This window comes from Lactuca saligna, chromosome 8 (genome assembly GCF_052625555.1).
Source record: "Lactuca saligna cultivar CGN05327 chromosome 8, ASM5262555v1, whole genome shotgun sequence".
Lineage (NCBI taxonomy): Eukaryota > Viridiplantae > Streptophyta > Magnoliopsida > Asterales > Asteraceae > Lactuca > Lactuca saligna.
The window spans coordinates 44041177-44059109 of NC_136424.1; the positions used below are offsets into that span (position 1 = coordinate 44041177).

Below are 17933 nucleotides of genomic sequence, written 5' to 3' on the forward strand. Positions count from 1 at the left end.
AGTATATGAATTATACAAGTGTTGTGAGGAAAAAAGTAGTCTCGTCATCTTATCTAAACTCATACTTCATCAAAATCTTTTCTATTATTTGTTGATTCTTTCGGTACAAACCAATGAGAGTCGAGATAAACATCATCACACACATCCACATAGAGAGAGAGAGAGAGAGAGAGAGAGAGAGAGAGAGAGAGAGAGAGAGAGAGAGAGAGAGAGAGAGAGAGAGAGACCATGCTTTTAGTCAGTAATACCATCAGCAAAGCTTGGGGGGGGATGCACTTAAAACTAGGTCCCCTCTCATGTGAATTCACCCATCCACTTGCACACCCTCTTTCATCTCTCTCTAGACACTGTCTCTACATAGACGTATTTGTATATAAATGTGCATGTATACATATACATGTTGTATTATCCACCAATAATTATAATGCAACTTGTATATAACAAGTAGCCATGAATCTTCCTGGTTTCTCACCATCTCCGAGTTGACCCACCTCACCTACATCTCTTCCGTATATTTTACGTATATCAACAAGCACGCACACACACATATATCGCCATGAGTAAAAACAAATAAGATTTTATTAGTTATTATTTGATAATCGCAATAAAACTATAATACATATGCACCATACACAATAAGCATTCCAAGTGTTCCTATATATACTCAACCTTTCTCTTACACCCACTTCATAATCATCATATTTCTCTCTCTATATACAACCTCATTCTTCTTCCTGCTTTCTCTCTCCTTCAAGAAGACTAATTGCTAATTACAATGGATGGAAGTTCCACTGATGATCAAAGCACAACTACAGACACAGCTTCAACTGTTGCAGCACCGGTGACTACGCCTCCACTGATCGGCAGTGGGGGCAGCATGGTTCTCGACATGGAAGGTGGTTTGGAAGCCGAGTCGAGGAAGCTGCCTTCGTCAAGGTTCAAAGGGGTAGTCCCACAACCAAACGGCCGTTGGGGTGCTCAGATTTACGAGAAACACCAACGCGTGTGGCTTGGAACCTTCAACGAAGAACATGAAGCCGCTAAGGCGTATGATACTGCCGTTCAGCGCTTCCGTGGTCGCGATGCTGTCACCAACTTCAAGCCGCTTCCAGCCGACACAGAAGAAGCCGGGTTGGAAGCCAGTTTCTTGAATTCGCATTCAAAAGCTGAGATCGTCGATATGTTGAGGAAACACACATATAACGATGAGCTAGAACAAAGTAAGAGAAGCTGCAACTTAAACAAGACCCCTTTTACAAACGGGTTTAGATCGGGTCAACAGTTGGTCAACGCCCGGGAACAACTCTTTGAGAAGACAGTCACACCCAGCGACGTCGGAAAACTAAACCGGTTAGTGATACCAAAGCAGCATGCTGAGAAACACTTCCCGTTGCAAAGCGGAAGCACTTCCAAAGGAGTTCTTTTACATTTCGAAGACATCGGGATGAAAGTATGGAGATTTCGTTATTCATACTGGAATAGTAGCCAGAGCTACGTTTTGACCAAAGGGTGGAGCCGATTCGTGAAGGAAAAGAACTTAAAAGCGGGTGACAGTGTGAGCTTTCAGAGATCCACGGGTTCAGACAAGCAACTTTACATCGACTGGAAGACCAAAAACGGGTCGGGTAGCTCAAATATTCCAGAACAAGTCCAACCGGTTCACATGTTTAGGCTGTTTGGAGTCAATATATCGAGTGCAAGTAGTCATGGCGTTGAAAGCAGTTGCAATGGTAAGAGAAGTAACATAGAAATGGAGTTATTGGGGTTAGGGAACTGTAAGAAACAAAGAATTATTGACCCATTGTAACATTTTCTCTTTCTTAGGGGGTTTGTTTGATAATGTTTCGGACTAGCTACCTTTTTCCTAGCGATGATGATGAGGAATGAAGCTGGAAAGTGGTGGGAACGGAATAGAGCAGGGTGCAAGTTGCAAAAGTTTGTATATTTATTTTAGAAATCGAAAAGATAATTGAGCAAAAGAAAGCTCAATGTAGGGAACAAGTTGAACAGTTGTAAAAACGAACAAAAATAGAAACTCTTTGTTTTCCAAAATCCATCATCTTGATTTGGTTGTTGATTAATATTTGATGTTCGAATATGCATGTTTATTATAACGTATATTTATTTTAGAAATCTAAAAGATAACTTAGCTAAAGATTTTAGTTAGTTTTATTATCATCATCCCTATTAAAAAAAAAAACAGTGATGTATGGTAGTATAGATATACATGTGATGTAATGAATAATTCTTTATTCAAGAACCTTTCCAATTTTGGTTGAAAATGTTTTGTAGTACTTTGCTTGTTTGAGCATAACAACTGTTTAAATATCTGCTTATGTTTCATCATGACAAGTCCCACACACAAAGGGGTTGTACATTACAGTACATGTATTCTTATGCAATAGCCACCATTCAACACATTGTACATGGAGCAATGTTTTCACCTTTCCTGCTAAGATACTATAGCTTTACCTTATTTGGAATAATAAGTTGTGTGGTTGTAACACACCAATAAATATCTGGAAATGTTTTTCTTTTGAAACATATCCTCATATCTATAATGTTAACTCTTTCGCTTTGATATATATATATATATATATATATATATATATATATATATATATATATATATATATATATATATATATATATATATATATATATAAGACAACGAAACCAAAAAGCTCATTATTACTTATTAATTAGTATGGATTTCCTGATATATATATATATATATATATATATATATATATATATATATATATATATATATATATATATATATATATATATATATATATATATATATATATATAGTATTTTTATTGAACTATGTGATCATCTAATTCTAACATCGAGATGAAGTTGGCTTGTAGTTTTGATCCTGGCATCAATATATTGCATATTGTTTGTTTAGCGAAATAGAAGTTAAAGATAATGGGTTAATGACGTAGAGTACAGACCCTAGATAGAGCATATTTTTCCATATAAATAAAAAGGACATGCACACAGGTAAGTCAGATATGATATGATGCTCACAATCTCGGGTACATAAGATATTTGAATAGTTCTTGGTCTTTACAATTATAAGATCGTATACCATATCCAGAAAGATATTACGCATAATACTGTGCTACTTAATTAGATAATTACACTCATATACAGTGAATCTCGCATACACGTTTCTTTTAGAAGATTTAACACCATAAACTTTGACCATTTAAATATATCAAATAATTTATTATATATCGCACAACTGTCATATAAGATGTTGAAATTAGTTCGTTTATTAAGGTGAACTGCAAACGGTTATGAAGATCGATGTATATATTTCATCAATCGTTCATTTTTTACGGCCACAAAGGGTTTCATTGTTGTTGTTCGGTTAATAGGTTTTGATCCAAACGAGTTCAAAGACAGTACTAATCCCAGGGGTATTTTGAGAAAAGTTTCCTTATTTATGGTTTTTGAGTTAGTTTAGATGTCTCTTATGTCTAATTATAAATAAGGGTTATGCTTAGTTTTATTCCTGGCTTTGAATAAAAGTTTTGAGAAAAAGCAATTTCCTAGAATTCCACTTTGTCCACCATTTGTTTTGCTTCTTTCCGTGTTATGTTTTCTGTTCTCCATGTAACATTTGTTATCAAGCTCAAGTTGCAAATTGTTTTCTTACACATGATATCAAAGCGGTTCATTTGAAGGGATGTGAGTTGGTTTTGTTTGCAAGGTAAACATCTCAACAACAGTTCTGATATCTTTTGATCGGGCTTGTTCTAATGATAGCGAATCACTAACCGGAGATGTGTGATAAACGGATAGGAAGACATAAACGAATAGGAAGACATCGAAACAGGGCACTTTGATTTGGTTCGTCTTTACAGATGACAAAATATGGCAAAAGTGGTCGTGACCTTGTTTTCATGATCGGTGGAATAGAGCTTACGAAACAAGCTTGATTAAAGAGTTTGGGACTACCAATTAAAGGAAGAATAGGATGTCAATAGTTAAAGACCAAGGGTTGATGCCGTATCACGTTCATGGGCAGTCAAAATCAAATCGATTATGGATGCACATGGCTTAAAGGAAACGGTCAAACCAAGGGCGTTAAGTGAAGAATCATATCGAATGAAGTCAAAACAAGCTCTTGCTTTTTGTTTCAAGCAATACTCGATGACATGGTGATGAAAATGTCAAGCTACACTGATCGAAATCAAGTGTGGTATGGGAAAAAAAACACGGTATTTAGGAGTGGATTGGGAAAGAGTAGCTCGACTTGCAACCTTCAAGAACGAACTAGACAGTTTGCAAATGAAGGAGGGTGAAAATGTTGATAGTTTCCTAACAAATTTGACTACTTTACCCTCAATGTCAAGGAACCTTGGGTATGAGTTTGAAGAAGTGGATTGGTGAAAAGGTTACTACGTTCGATGCATAAGTCATTTCTTCAAATCGTGGCTTTAATAGAGCAATGTTTAGAGTTGGATTTAATGATATTCGATGAAATCATTAAAAGGTTGAAGGCGTATGAGGAGTGTTTAAAAGGAATAGAAAAAACAGAGGAGACTCAAGTTGATTTATTATTGGCTAATGAAGAAAAATCGCATGTTTATAAACATTGTGGCCATGGAGGTTCAAATCGAGATGGCTTTATACGTGGTCAGGCAAGAGTTCATGGTTCTGGGAAGAGTCGATATGGTAATAAATGTGTCCAAGATAAAAATTCATGTTAAATGTTATGAATATTATGAGTTTGATCACTACAACCGTAAGAATCCAAAATTTAGAGGAAGTTGACTTTTAGTCAAATATTGACCAAAATGGCAAAATGGTCAATTATGAGAAAAATATGAAAATATGGAGTTGTGGCTTCATGAAAATGACCAATAAGAGTTAAGTCACTGATATAAGATTATATGAGTAAGTTCAAGAAAAATAATGCATGAAAATATGCATTTTTGGTCAAAAGGGTAAAATGGGAATTAATTACTTTTTAGGTCAACTTTATGATTGAATAGATTAAGACTTGTATTAAGTCAATGAAATATAAGTTAAAAGAGTTGTAGAATATTTTCTCATCTTTGTGTAGATATAAAGAACATAGAAAACGGGTAAGAAACAAAGAAGTTATGAAGGTTAGAAGTTGGGACAAAAAGTGTCCCTAAAGCTAGAATGAAATCGACAATGCACTTTGCTGATATTCAGGTGTCGCGGAGCAGCAAGTAGCAAACCACGACACATTAAGCAATAACAAGGATTCAGATGTAGTCATCCTCGTATTAAATAAATGGAAATGTATTCTAGCCACACAACGCGACAAGACGGTTGTCACGGTAAAGGCGGTGTAAGTGACTACCACTGACCTGGAGTCAACTAGCCACCGTGACGTGGTGTCGCAACAGATCAAAACCTCACTTTTAGTTCATTCTCATCATAAGAAACCCCAAATCCCTCTATAGATGAGCTCAATAGATTTTTAGAAGGAAGAAGGATGTGGGTGTTAATGGTTTGGATTGAACATTGGAAACTCATGAGGTAACCATCATCTCCATAATAGAGCTACTTATAGATTAATGGTGTTTTGATGAAGCAGTTAGATTGCTAGATTTGATTAGTATGTAGATTTAGTATGATGATATTGATAGTGTCTAGAAGCATTAAGAAAGCTTTGATTGATCAAATTGAATTTAGAATTAAATAATGGAATCTTAGAATTGACATCAATTAAGTGATCATTCTGATATTATGAAGTAGATAAGCTCTTAACAGACTAATGCAATTTTCTAGGAACTACATGTTTTATGAATAGGCATTGAGCAAGAAGACAAGCCAAGATGTATTAACTGGAGATTTGGAGGAATGATGCATCAATTGGAGATTTGGAGCCAAGTGGTAGTTAGTCCTCACTAACTAACAAGGTGAGTTAGATTCTCTCACACACAAATATATAAGGGTGTTATGAGTAAAACATTGAGAGTAGATTATATGAATTATAATCCTATTTATGAATAGATGATGAGAAAAAGGTATCTACGGATACCTAAGAGATCTAGACACGAGTAGAGAATGATTATTCATAGTATAATAATAAGTGTGTACATATGTCTAGACATGGATGGTATTATGTAGAATACTTATATGTTAATATTCATAGATAAAGATGAAGTGCTTAATGAGCTATTTACTAGATGTCTAGTAGAAGAACTTTTAATGAGATAAAGAGATAGATTGTCCATGGGACAAGTGTTATGTAACGAGTCAGATAACAAAGATAAAGATTTAGAGAAAGTTGGTTCCTTTAGGAATAAGATAGAGGATCCTTTGGGGATAAGATAGTGGTTCCTTCAAGGACAAGAGATAGAGGTTCTTTCGGGGCAAGATTATGATTCCTTCGGGAATGAGATAAAAGTTCCATCGGGGACAAGATTATGATTCCTTCAGGAATGAGATAGAGGTTCCTTTAGGGACAAGAGTATGATTCCTTCATGAATGAGATGATGTTTCCTTAGGGAACATAGGTAAATGATCCCTTTAGGGATATGTCACACCCTAAAGTGGATGGTAGAATTGTCTGAGGGTGGAATGGAATGCAGTATCACAATAATTGAATACGTCTAAACACAATTACATAAACAACCATCATACATTATAATTAGATAAGTTACATGATCCAAATGTTAATTGTTTCAAATCTAATTACTTTATCAAAGCAAAATAAACAAGTCTGACGTTTTTGTGTCGCCTCCTAACAGCTTAGTCATTTTTGATTAACAATTACCTGAGAATACAAGTGGTTTTCACCACCAGGAAACAACCCTTTAATGACACGCAGTAATTTACAATACACATTTTTTGCGCGTCCTAAAAATAATGTCCGTTTTTAAAATTTTGTAGGATAGAGGACATACATTTTTTCGTGCCCTAAAACTAGTGTCCAACAAAAAAACATTATAAACATGGAGGGAACCTAAATTAAATGGATGTCGCGTAGAGATGTCATTTTATAAACTTTAAAACACGCTCCATCGTAAATAGCTAAGGGGTCGATGGGAATCAAAATTCCCAAATTTTTTGAAGACCCGCTCATTCTCTTCTCTCTACACACCCTAGCAGCTGCCACCACCAGAAACATGGTTTTATGTTGGCTTTTTTTGTGTTGTAGGTTTCCACTCTACCTCCACTGCTCCCTACCATAACTATGAAGAAGGTTATCATTTTCCATTTTGTCTCAAGTTGGCTTCGCTAGTTTTAATTTAGACCTGATATACGTTTGGTTTTAAAGGTGTAATGACTCGTTTCAGTTACTCACAAGGAACCAAGGTTCTCATTGTCAGTTTGGAGTTAATACGATCTCTATCTCCAACTTCATATTTAGCATTATTTAATTTTGATGGGTTTCTTTCAATTTTATGGATTTAGTACTCGTTATTCATGGCAACAACAATAATTCTCTAAGCTTTTCATGGTGCACAGTCCATATGTTTGTAAAAATGCCTCTCTAAGCTTATCATTACTAGCCGAAGGTATTGAACTTATCTAGCTTAATGGTTTGATTTCGAACACTTAGATATGAATGCATGTTAGATCAAGGTAATTAGTACTCATCATTCATGTTAGCGAGATTAATTCCACATGTTTGTATGTGGTGCACACCACCTGTTTGTAAAAATGCCTCTAACAACTCATATTGATTAAAGGATTTATTTTTGATACACATTTTCAATCTTAACGGCACCATCTTTATTGGTTTTAGGTTCTGTAAATTTTTTGAAGTCATTGGTTTTAAGAGCTCATTCTACACAAAACATTCTCTATCATGTGCAATTCCTTCAACAGGTTTTAGTACACACTGTCCACACCTCAAAGGCCTGAAACAATGCAACATGTCTAAAATGCCCTTTTACAAAATCCATTATTCGGGTTTTTTAAGATACTAAAACTATAAATATTTGATCTTTCTCTTTATATGGATTATTATTGATGACTTTCGGCTGCTTGGATTGATCCGAATCAAATATGTGGTACTGATGCGTTACTGCATCTGATGTGTTTCTGTTACCAACAAGTGGCACCCCAAATATTTACTGTTTCCATCATTTGGTTTCTGTTAAACAAATAACTTTTGAATCAAATTTAGATCACTGGAATGAGAAGGCATCTGGAGATACGAAGTAAGAGATGGCGGAGGCATCACCCACTTACTAATCTACACTCTATTTCCCCTTTGACTATGTTAATCGGAATACTAGTCAAAAACACTAAACCTAAACATAATTTTAGGTACTTTCTTATTGTGTGCCATTACATTCAACTTGTTGCTGTAAAATAATAATAATAATAATAATAATAATAATAATAATAATAATAATCACTAATTTTAATTTTTAATTGATTAAAATAAATTCAATGAAATGTAAATATTTTTATATTACAATTTCAAACTATTCGTATGAAAATAAATAATCTTTGAATGTGTCTTCTTTTTTACACACTGAATAACATATCTGCATTTTATATATAAAGTACAAAGTTGATATATATATATATATATATATATATATATATATATATATATATATATATATATATATATATATATATAATCTTTTGAATCATTTAACATGAAAAGACTATTTCATTAACATGTAAGCAGCATAATTTTACCATTATATGATTAAAAAAGATGTTATGTTAATTAATAATATAACAAAAATATGTTTTTATTATTTGTAATTAATCAATAAGAACATTTAGCTTTTATGAATAAAAAAACTTTAAATCAAAAAACAACTTCAAATAAATTTATTTTTTCAACACTTTTAACTACTAGTTTCTAGCTATCAAACGGTATTTCTGTCTAATCTTAGGAAGAAATTACAAAAAAATAAAAATAAATAAATAAATAAATAAATAACACTCTATAAAGGATAGTTTGGTCTTTGAACATAATTTTCATTCCAGTTCTTTTGATATATTTACTTTTGATATATTTACAAACTAGACAGAGAACAACAAAAAAATTAAAGTGAAAGCTTATGCAAAACAATTAATTTGTGTCTTAATTTTTATCTTTTTAGGCCCTGAAGTAAGTGGCTATTTCGTGTATTTTGGTCTTCTTTTGTTAAAATGTGAGAAATAACATCATACTTTAATTGATTCGAAAGCTTATGCAAAACATTTTATGTCTCTAAGCGCTGTAAACATGTAGAAAGAATCAACATTGGTTAAGTTGATGCATTTTCAAGTGGTGAAGTTGGAAGGCTTAAAGCTGTCATCGAGACTATCAAAGGAGAACTTATACACGAGTTCCTTTTAATGGTGTGTTTTGTTTTTTTATAATAAATGTTATGCAATATTAGCAATTTATTACAGTTTTATACCATTGGAATTATTAGTTGTATTTGACATATTATATTTTGTTCAATGAATTATCTTTCTTGTGTATGTTATTTTAGTTTGTATTATGAGAGTGTGTTATTTAATTTGAAAATTAGTAAATCTATCATATATACACGTATATATATATATATATATATATATATATATATATATATATATATATATATATATACACATGATAGATTTACTAATTTTCAAATTATGACACGCAAAAATCTGTGTCGTCTTTTTTACGACATCGGCTTTAATGATACGCATTGCATGTCGTAAATGCGCGTCATAACATTACGACACACAAACGTGTAGCGTCTTCCTATATGACATGGGATTCCTTGACACATATTTCTGTGTCATCTGACCCTTTAATGACAAACAATGCATATCATTAAAGGGTATTTCCTAGTGGTGTTTGGAAGTGTCAGCATTACGTTGGTGAGTTCATAAGGTTTTTCTTGTCAGAAAACATAGTATTTCCATTGTAAAGCCAATAGTGTTGGTAAGAGGAAAATAGTATTTTCTTAAATACAGATGTAGCTATAAAACCATAAAACCATAATGTAATAGTAAATATTTACTTATATCGAGTGTGAAAATGTAGTTTCATATTTACGTAAGACTAAAGAGGATATTACTAAAACAATAAATATTTGTTGTAGTTATTTGTGAGTAATTATAACCCTGCTATCGACTATGTCGTGTTCCTACCCAACGTTTTTCAAACGTTGTGATATATTAAGACACTTGTCACCCCAGACCCGTCGGTAGGTGGAGATTGTCAATCTCATATAGATCTATACATAACTATCCCGCTCATTTAATATTTGGGTTACAATCTAGGACTTACCCTGGGACTTGTCTAGTACTATGAAGAAAATGTCTTAGATAACCTGTAACAGCCCGAAATCCAGGTATTATTCTATTTGGCCCTGCATCTTGGTTATGTTGTTACTTTAGGGTTTTCATGATAGGCGAGTACGTTGGGAGTACAAGGTGTACGCTGTGCGTACTCGCGCGCCTCATTTGGACGCGTTCACCCTCAGGTACGCTAGGCGTACCCAAGGTTACGCTTGGCGTAACTTGTCCAGATCTAAAAACCCTAATTCCTTTGGAGGGCTATAAAAGGAATGTGTGGCTGGACTTCTCAGACACCATCCGTCAGAGTGAAACCCTAAAAAGAGTGTGCCTTCGTTCTTAAGCCATTTTTGTGTATTCTAAGCTTGGTGGTGCCATTCCAAGGTTGCAAAGGAGAAGAAGAACTCATTGGAAAGACTAGAAGTGGTGTGCAAGTGTAGATCTGAGCTTTGCAAGGATTAAAGTTTCATTATCAGGTAAAAAGTTTAGATCTTGTCACTTGGTTCATGTTATATGTTTCAAGTACCATTTTCTAGGGTTTTAGTCCCAAAGGTGGAGACTTTTTGTGCAAATGGCCTCCACAAGCTTAGATCCTTTATATTTCTGGTCTATTGGAGTTGTAGAATCATAAAAATGACATCTTGGACGTGAATATTGCTCCATGCATGAGATCTAGGTCCTTGAGTTGGAATAGAATGTTGTTAAGAGGTGTTGGAGCCTTTACAGCCATGCCAAGGCTTAAAGGTCTCGACTTTATGGGTTTAGACACATTAACAGAGTCGGATCTAGAAGTTGGAGTAATGGCTTAATCGATTAAGACCAGAAATGAAGAGTGTTAGAATCTGATGGTTACGCTGGGCGTAACTTCCAGTACGCGCAACGTACTGGGTGGAGACCCCGATCCATGGGTTGGCGATGTACGCCCCCACGTACATCTAGCAGTACGCCCTGCGTACTCTCAGGGTTGACTTTTTTTGACTTTTAGGGTTTTGGTCAGCATGAGGACTTTAGGTCAAGGAAGGGTAAAATGGTCTTTTACCCTCTGCGGAATGATGATAAGGGGTAAAGTTTTAGTGGTGGAAGTCTTTGAGTGTTAAATGATATTTTTATGTTTAGGCGAGGTAGAGTCATCGTTGGGATTTGGAGATTGCGAGGACACGAGATCTTAGACTTTCCACGAGGTGAGTTTTCTCACTATACTGTACCCGGAAGGGTTTGACTGTGTGACCGGAAGGTCGGATATGTTATGAGATATATGTATTGTGTGTGACAAGTTAATCGTTTATATGTGCCATGTATGATATGCTTGATATGGGCCGGAAGGAATTATGTTATGGGCCGGAAGGCGAATATGTTATGCGTCAGAAGGCATTGTGATGTGGACCGTAAGGTTGACGTGGGTAGGACCGGAAGGTTTACCTAGTCGGGACGGAAGTCCCCTGAGACACATGGACCGGAAGGTCAGGGCCTGGAAAGGCGTATGTGTGTAAGTTGTATTTTGGGGAACTCACTAAGCATTTATGCTTACAGTTGTTGTGTTATGTGTTTCAGGTAGAAGCGAGGACCGTGGGAAGGCACCGGTGTGATCGTACACATTGTCAGAGAAAAACTATTTTATGATCATTGGGATGTATTATATTATGATAACATTGTTCACGTTTGAATTTGGAACATCAATCGATGGTTTTTGATGCTTACAAAAATGAAAATTTTGTTTGAAATTTATGTTGTTACAAGTTGGTATCAGAGCCTTGGTTTGAGGGATTCGGATACACCTTCTGGCGTAACTGAACTCAAACCGGGGATTTGAGAAAAAATTTAATTAATAAAATCAATAAAAATTTGATAAGAGATTTTGAAATACCAAAGGAGAAGAAGTGTGTACGGTCAGCCAGCACCAGAACGGTAAAATCCCCAAAATACTCTTACAATATGTGTTATGAGATATGTTAAGATATGATACGCATGCTAGTAGACTAGGTATTCATATTAGGACTAGAGTGGCCTGATTTGTGATGCCTTAGTCTAGGGAAAACTGCTGCTATCAGATGCTTTGAGAGCGAGAGGGTAGCTAGTGCATAGCGAGAATAGAGTACTCATGATCCGGGGTTCGAGGAGGAGGACTTGGGGTGAATGCTGATGCGGTGTAGTTGGTAGTGTTGGGTTATGAGCATTATAACACTCCTAAGTGTACATGCAACCCTAAATACCTTGGATCTATGTTTTCTCTATTATACATGCAAATATGAACATCCAAGGTATTATCATAATCTAGCATACAAAACTATCAATATAACAAGATAGAATACATACCTCTTTGATGTAGAATGTCTTCATGAAGCTTGAGTGCCTAGTGCCCCAAGTGTGACACCTCAAATGGTTCACACAACACCAAATACACTTGGAATAACTTGAGAGAATTCTACACTTCATGAAATCGGCTAGCCCTCTCTAGAATAATACTAGTGGCGATTTTGTCAAGAATAATATCTTTATATAGTGTTACAATTAGGGCAAACCCTAATTGTCATGACTTTCCATTTCCTTGGATCCATGGGTTCAAATACACCATGGAGCATCCATGGAGCATCATATGGGTTTTGGCCCAACTAGATAATCCATGGAGCATTAGCCCACTATACAAGTATGGATGATTTGTACAATCAACCCATATATTTAATTAGTCTTCTTTTGATCACTTAATTAATCCTAGATTAATTCTTGATCAATACTAATTAAATAATCTTATTATTCTTATTATTAATATACTAGAACTTATAATATATTAATAACCATAAGTGTCTTAGTTCTCTCATTATAGTCTATCCAAGTGCATGATGCCATGCAACCCAAATGGACCATGTCGGGTCGGGTCAAGTCTTACCAATTATAGTTATGGACTTAGACATTAATCCAACAGTCTCCCACTTGGATAAGTTTAAAACTATTATTGCGTATGACTTCAGGAACCAACTGGCAATCGTAGCTCTCAAAAGCTTCTATCGAACTCTAACCTTGTCGATAAATGCTGACCTTTGTCAATGACTTGTCCATTAGATAAGGGATCATATATTCCTCCACTATAGATATCATATGGACTGAGACATGGATTATAATCATTCTCTCTGTCCATTTGTTGTTTCCCGATTTCCGATTTATGACGACTGACTAATTGAACAAATCAAATCAGTTCTGGCCCGGCCGAGCACTTCCATTTGTCATCATCAAATCATCGAGGGGCCCACATATATCGCTTTTATCCCGAAGGTAAAAGGAATGGATAAACTTTGACTCATATGGCTTGTTCTACTACGTGTTGAATCATACACAAAGACACGTTTTATAACATCGAGTTACCAATGCGTTTTCGTGCAATCAATGTACTATCAACTCATAGTAACAACTCATATCTCTAGGTTTGAAGAATATAAGATATTATTGTCTCATGATCACTCGTGATAAAATCCATGAAGTGATTCCAATGAGCGCGGGTTGAATCCAATACTCAGAACTTATGAGCACTCATGAGTGTTGTAGCCATTTGTCCAACACCTTAGACCTCTACAAGCCAACCCATGACAGTCTTAATTCATATCTACTTCCAACATATGACCGACTGTGGATGGTTTGAATAACTTAGTCATTCCGGAAGAATAACCTAGTTTATTCGGGAAGTCAAAACATGCAAAGTGAAACACAATAATAATTGAATCCAATATGGTATCAAAACCTATGAACATAAATAAAACACCTTTTATTTATCACCATATGATTACACATTATTCATTGTATACTGTTTCAGCTATCAACTTTATTCTTGAATTTAAAACAATAGTTGTCCCATGCTCCAAGCATGTACACTATGTTTTTCTAAACACTAGTCATGCCACACACCAAGTATGCATACTATGTTTGTCTATGATCTTTACTTTGTGAACTAGATCAATTGAACATAACTTCAATGATTCTCTTTTCACACTCCCAAATCCTTACTGTAAATACAAGAATTCCAAATTCATGTCATTTACTGAAATCAGTTAGATTCTAAACTTATATGCATTGATCCTCTTGTAATGATTATGCACAAATTCAGAAAGACTTGGCAACAATCATTACAGAGTATTCCAAAGGAGATCAATTCCTTGGAAACATCCTTCTTGCATTAAGTTTCCTTAATCTTACACAGATTGAAATTTCTGACATTAAAACATTTCCAGATTCATTTTGACTATCACTTCTGAATAAGAGTTGCCTCCTTACAGATTATGTCAATATGGTCCTTCCAGAATTATCACTATACTTCCAATTGTCCTTGAGAAACCAATCTTTGGTAAACCTTAGATTGTCCTCAACAATTGTTTAATCCTTTTAGTCATATCCAGTTCTAAACCTTTTTCCCTTCTGAATGCCCCAGGCATTTGGAAATTTTTAGAAAGGATGAATATAGCACATGTAATCGATCCTATATCCGAAGCATATGGGACACGATTCATGATGTCTCACATAAAGACTAAACCAGACTTTTGCTATAACATTTCCATTTCTATTTGCCAAGTTCTCATAATTAGATTATGAAAAGGGATGCTATAATCATAATCGAATTTAAGAACGCAAATAATGGACCCATATACAGAATTTCCTTATGTTGAGCCATTCAAACATGAAATTCATATATATATATCCTTGACTAAATGATTAAAACCTCACGATCTAAGCTTATAGATTTGAGATGAAGTATAATTTCCTCTCCCTTAATTATAGCAAAACAACTTTTTCCAATTGAAACCTTTTGTTTTCTATAATTAACATTGCTAACTTGCAATCTTTATCATAATTATCATGCTCCCACTAACATGATGATTATTAGCATAACACTTATGCTCCCACTAGCTTTGACATGTACTCAGAAATCAGCTGGACTTCTAGAAATCAATACTTTATTGACTTTCTTACCAAAGTTCAGATTTCTGATACTGGATTGTTTTGATAAAACTTTATCAAAAACATACACCTTCCCTTGGATAGCACACTTGTGTGTCTAAACAATTATGAAGAGGGATGACGTAATCATAATGGTTAGACCTTTTTGCCACTTCTCACAAGTCCAGGTTAGTGTGCCGGTAAACCACACACGCTCCACTAATGACTTTGAGAATGCAAATATCACAATTGCTATCTAACTAAAATCTACTTAGTGAAAGTGTTTCCTCACCATCATTTTCATGAATCAGATAGAAACCTTATGACACTTAGATTTAATGGTGTATGTGTTCTTATCCATGTGAATTGTCATAACCATAGTCACAAGACAAGGATAATGACAAACCCAAACTCATATGGACTGAACTCAATCTTAATTTCTTGCCACCTGGCAGCTCAAGGGCTTGCCATTGCTTCCAAGTTGTTGTGCAACCAATTGAGAACTCTAAGAACTCAACTTTAACTGGAATGGGCACAGACTATGTCAACATGATAGGTTATAAACCTCAAGTCGTATGCTAGTGAAGAACTTTAGGTTTTATTCTTGATTAGTTCTTGAGACTTTCAAGACCTTTAAGACTCCCACTGTCCTCTTGACCTATAAGACTCCCTTGTCAAACATCCAAGAGATAGTGCGGATTCTAATCAAGACAAACACTTCACACAATTGGCCTTAGTTGGTCTTTGTTTTATCCAAAACATCACAACTTACCAATTTCAAATGTACAAGAGTAGGAAACTTTTACTCTTACATTTGATAAGTGTTTTTAAACCTTCTTTAAGACATGTCACTCAAATTACAATCTTGGAGTATGACTCTAAGACTTGTATTGGAACGAAGTATGACTCATCTTCTTGATTTAACCACTTCAACAATTCAAGTTCCTCTTATTAGTCATAAGAATGCACTAAGATTTTCCTTAGAGAACTAATTTTGATATGGTTTCTTAATCATTAAGATGATCACAAAACTGATACTAAAGTACTCTCCCATCTTTTCAGATTTGAGAAACTTTTATCCTTCTGCCTAATTTGATTCTTCTTATCCGCTCTGCCATGCATTGAAACCTTTTCCAATGTCTCAGAGTTACACTTAAGCTTGTAAGTATAATCATATTTACTGAGCTTTAGTAAACTATGACGAATAGCCTTATATCTTTTGTGGTGGACTTAATCAGTACACATGACTGTGTACTCGATCCCTTAGTCCATTACTTGACTCACACATCCATGTGAACAAGTAATTAGTCTTAATTTTTCCAATACTTGAAAGTTCTCATTCATCACGCTATACAACTTGCATGATTCCAAGTCCCGGTCCAATTGATACTTTGGATGATGAGAATCTTTCCTTATTTGGTAAATTTAGACATTACCACAAATGAAAGAATCAATTTCATATTTCCACTCTTGCTCTTAATGGAATCATATAAGCAACAATTTTTCCTCAAATGTCATTGTAAGGATATTTTAAAATAAATAAAATCAAAAATTTTCCTTTTATTTTAAAACTATGCGGAAAAACTTATCCTTACAATCCATATGAAAACTTGTTGTTATCTATTCCTAAGCAATATCTCATAACTCCTAAGAAGTAGCTCAAGAATCCGATTTTCAAACTACGCGATAGAAATCCATCTACGCGATCAGATTCAACATATTCTTTCTTTAAGTTTCTTCACTTTTCTTTGATTCTTAAAACATTACCATGTGACCCAGTCACATCATGTATCAGGAATCTCAGAATAGAAACTTAACAGAGTTAGAGTAGTGGACTTTACCTGAAGTAGAGTCAACCTTATTGACTTTAACATCCTTAGCTAAATTGGGCAGCTTTGCAACTAATGACCCTTTCTTTGGAAATATAAACATATGGACCCTATGATAATGGTACACGGGACTATCACAGACTTAGCTTTTTCTCTTTACCATTTGTTCAACCGAGTTGACTATGGCCAATCCCTTTCCATTAGGAAGAGAATGCTTTTCTGGATTTCCTGTGTCACTATTGTCAATGTCCATCAAGTTTTAAGGAAGTTGATCTTAGCAAATAGATAAGATCATTAAGGGTCTTGTCATAGTCTGTTTCATAGGTGTTCCAAAAGAACTCACTATGTGACTTAGAAAGTAGTTGAACCACCAACTTTCTCAAGACTTTGACACCCTTCTCTCCCGGCTTGTCAATATGTGACTACATCTCCAAGATGTGATCACACCTAGACCTTGCCTTGCCAATAGGGCTCGAGTGACTTTAAACTTTTTAAGAACTTGTGGGGTAGGGAGAATAATTGGAGGAGGTGAAAGAATTATGATTTCCATGGGACATCATCTTCATTTAGGAAAGCTTGTTTCAAGAGATTTGGAAGATCATAAATGTCTAAACCATACATGTTTTGGGAGATATTCAAGATAGTTGATCTTAAAGTCCTTAATATGACACCCAATATGAAATATTAAGGCTAGGACCCAACAGACTATTTTATAACATAGAAGAGGTATGCCGTAATCCAAGCTATAAAACAATTTGAAGGTAGGTGAATGACGATTCACCAATTTCCACCAAGATAAACGAAATGTATTATTGGGTTTTAATTGGTTTTTGAAACTCCTAGATCTTTTGAGATTCATTGAACTGTTCAATGGCATGTTTCAATCTCGAGTGTGCCCTTCAGGTTTTGTGACTGGGATGCCGAGGATCACAAAAC

The 17933-nt window shown here is 34.9% G+C and overlaps 1 protein-coding gene across 1 annotated transcript; it reads left to right on the forward strand.

Moving 5' to 3' along the window:
• The first annotated feature begins 667 nt into the window (after positions 1-667).
• Positions 668-2052, forward strand: LOC145009201 (AP2/ERF and B3 domain-containing transcription factor RAV1-like). The gene is made up of 2 exons (XM_078967880.1): positions 668-1730; positions 1825-2052. The coding sequence occupies exons 1-2, from the start codon at positions 776-778 to the stop codon at positions 1851-1853; spliced, it is 984 nt and encodes a 327-aa protein (XP_078824006.1). The 5' UTR covers positions 668-775; the 3' UTR covers positions 1854-2052.
• The last annotated feature ends 15881 nt before the right edge of the window (positions 2053-17933 follow it).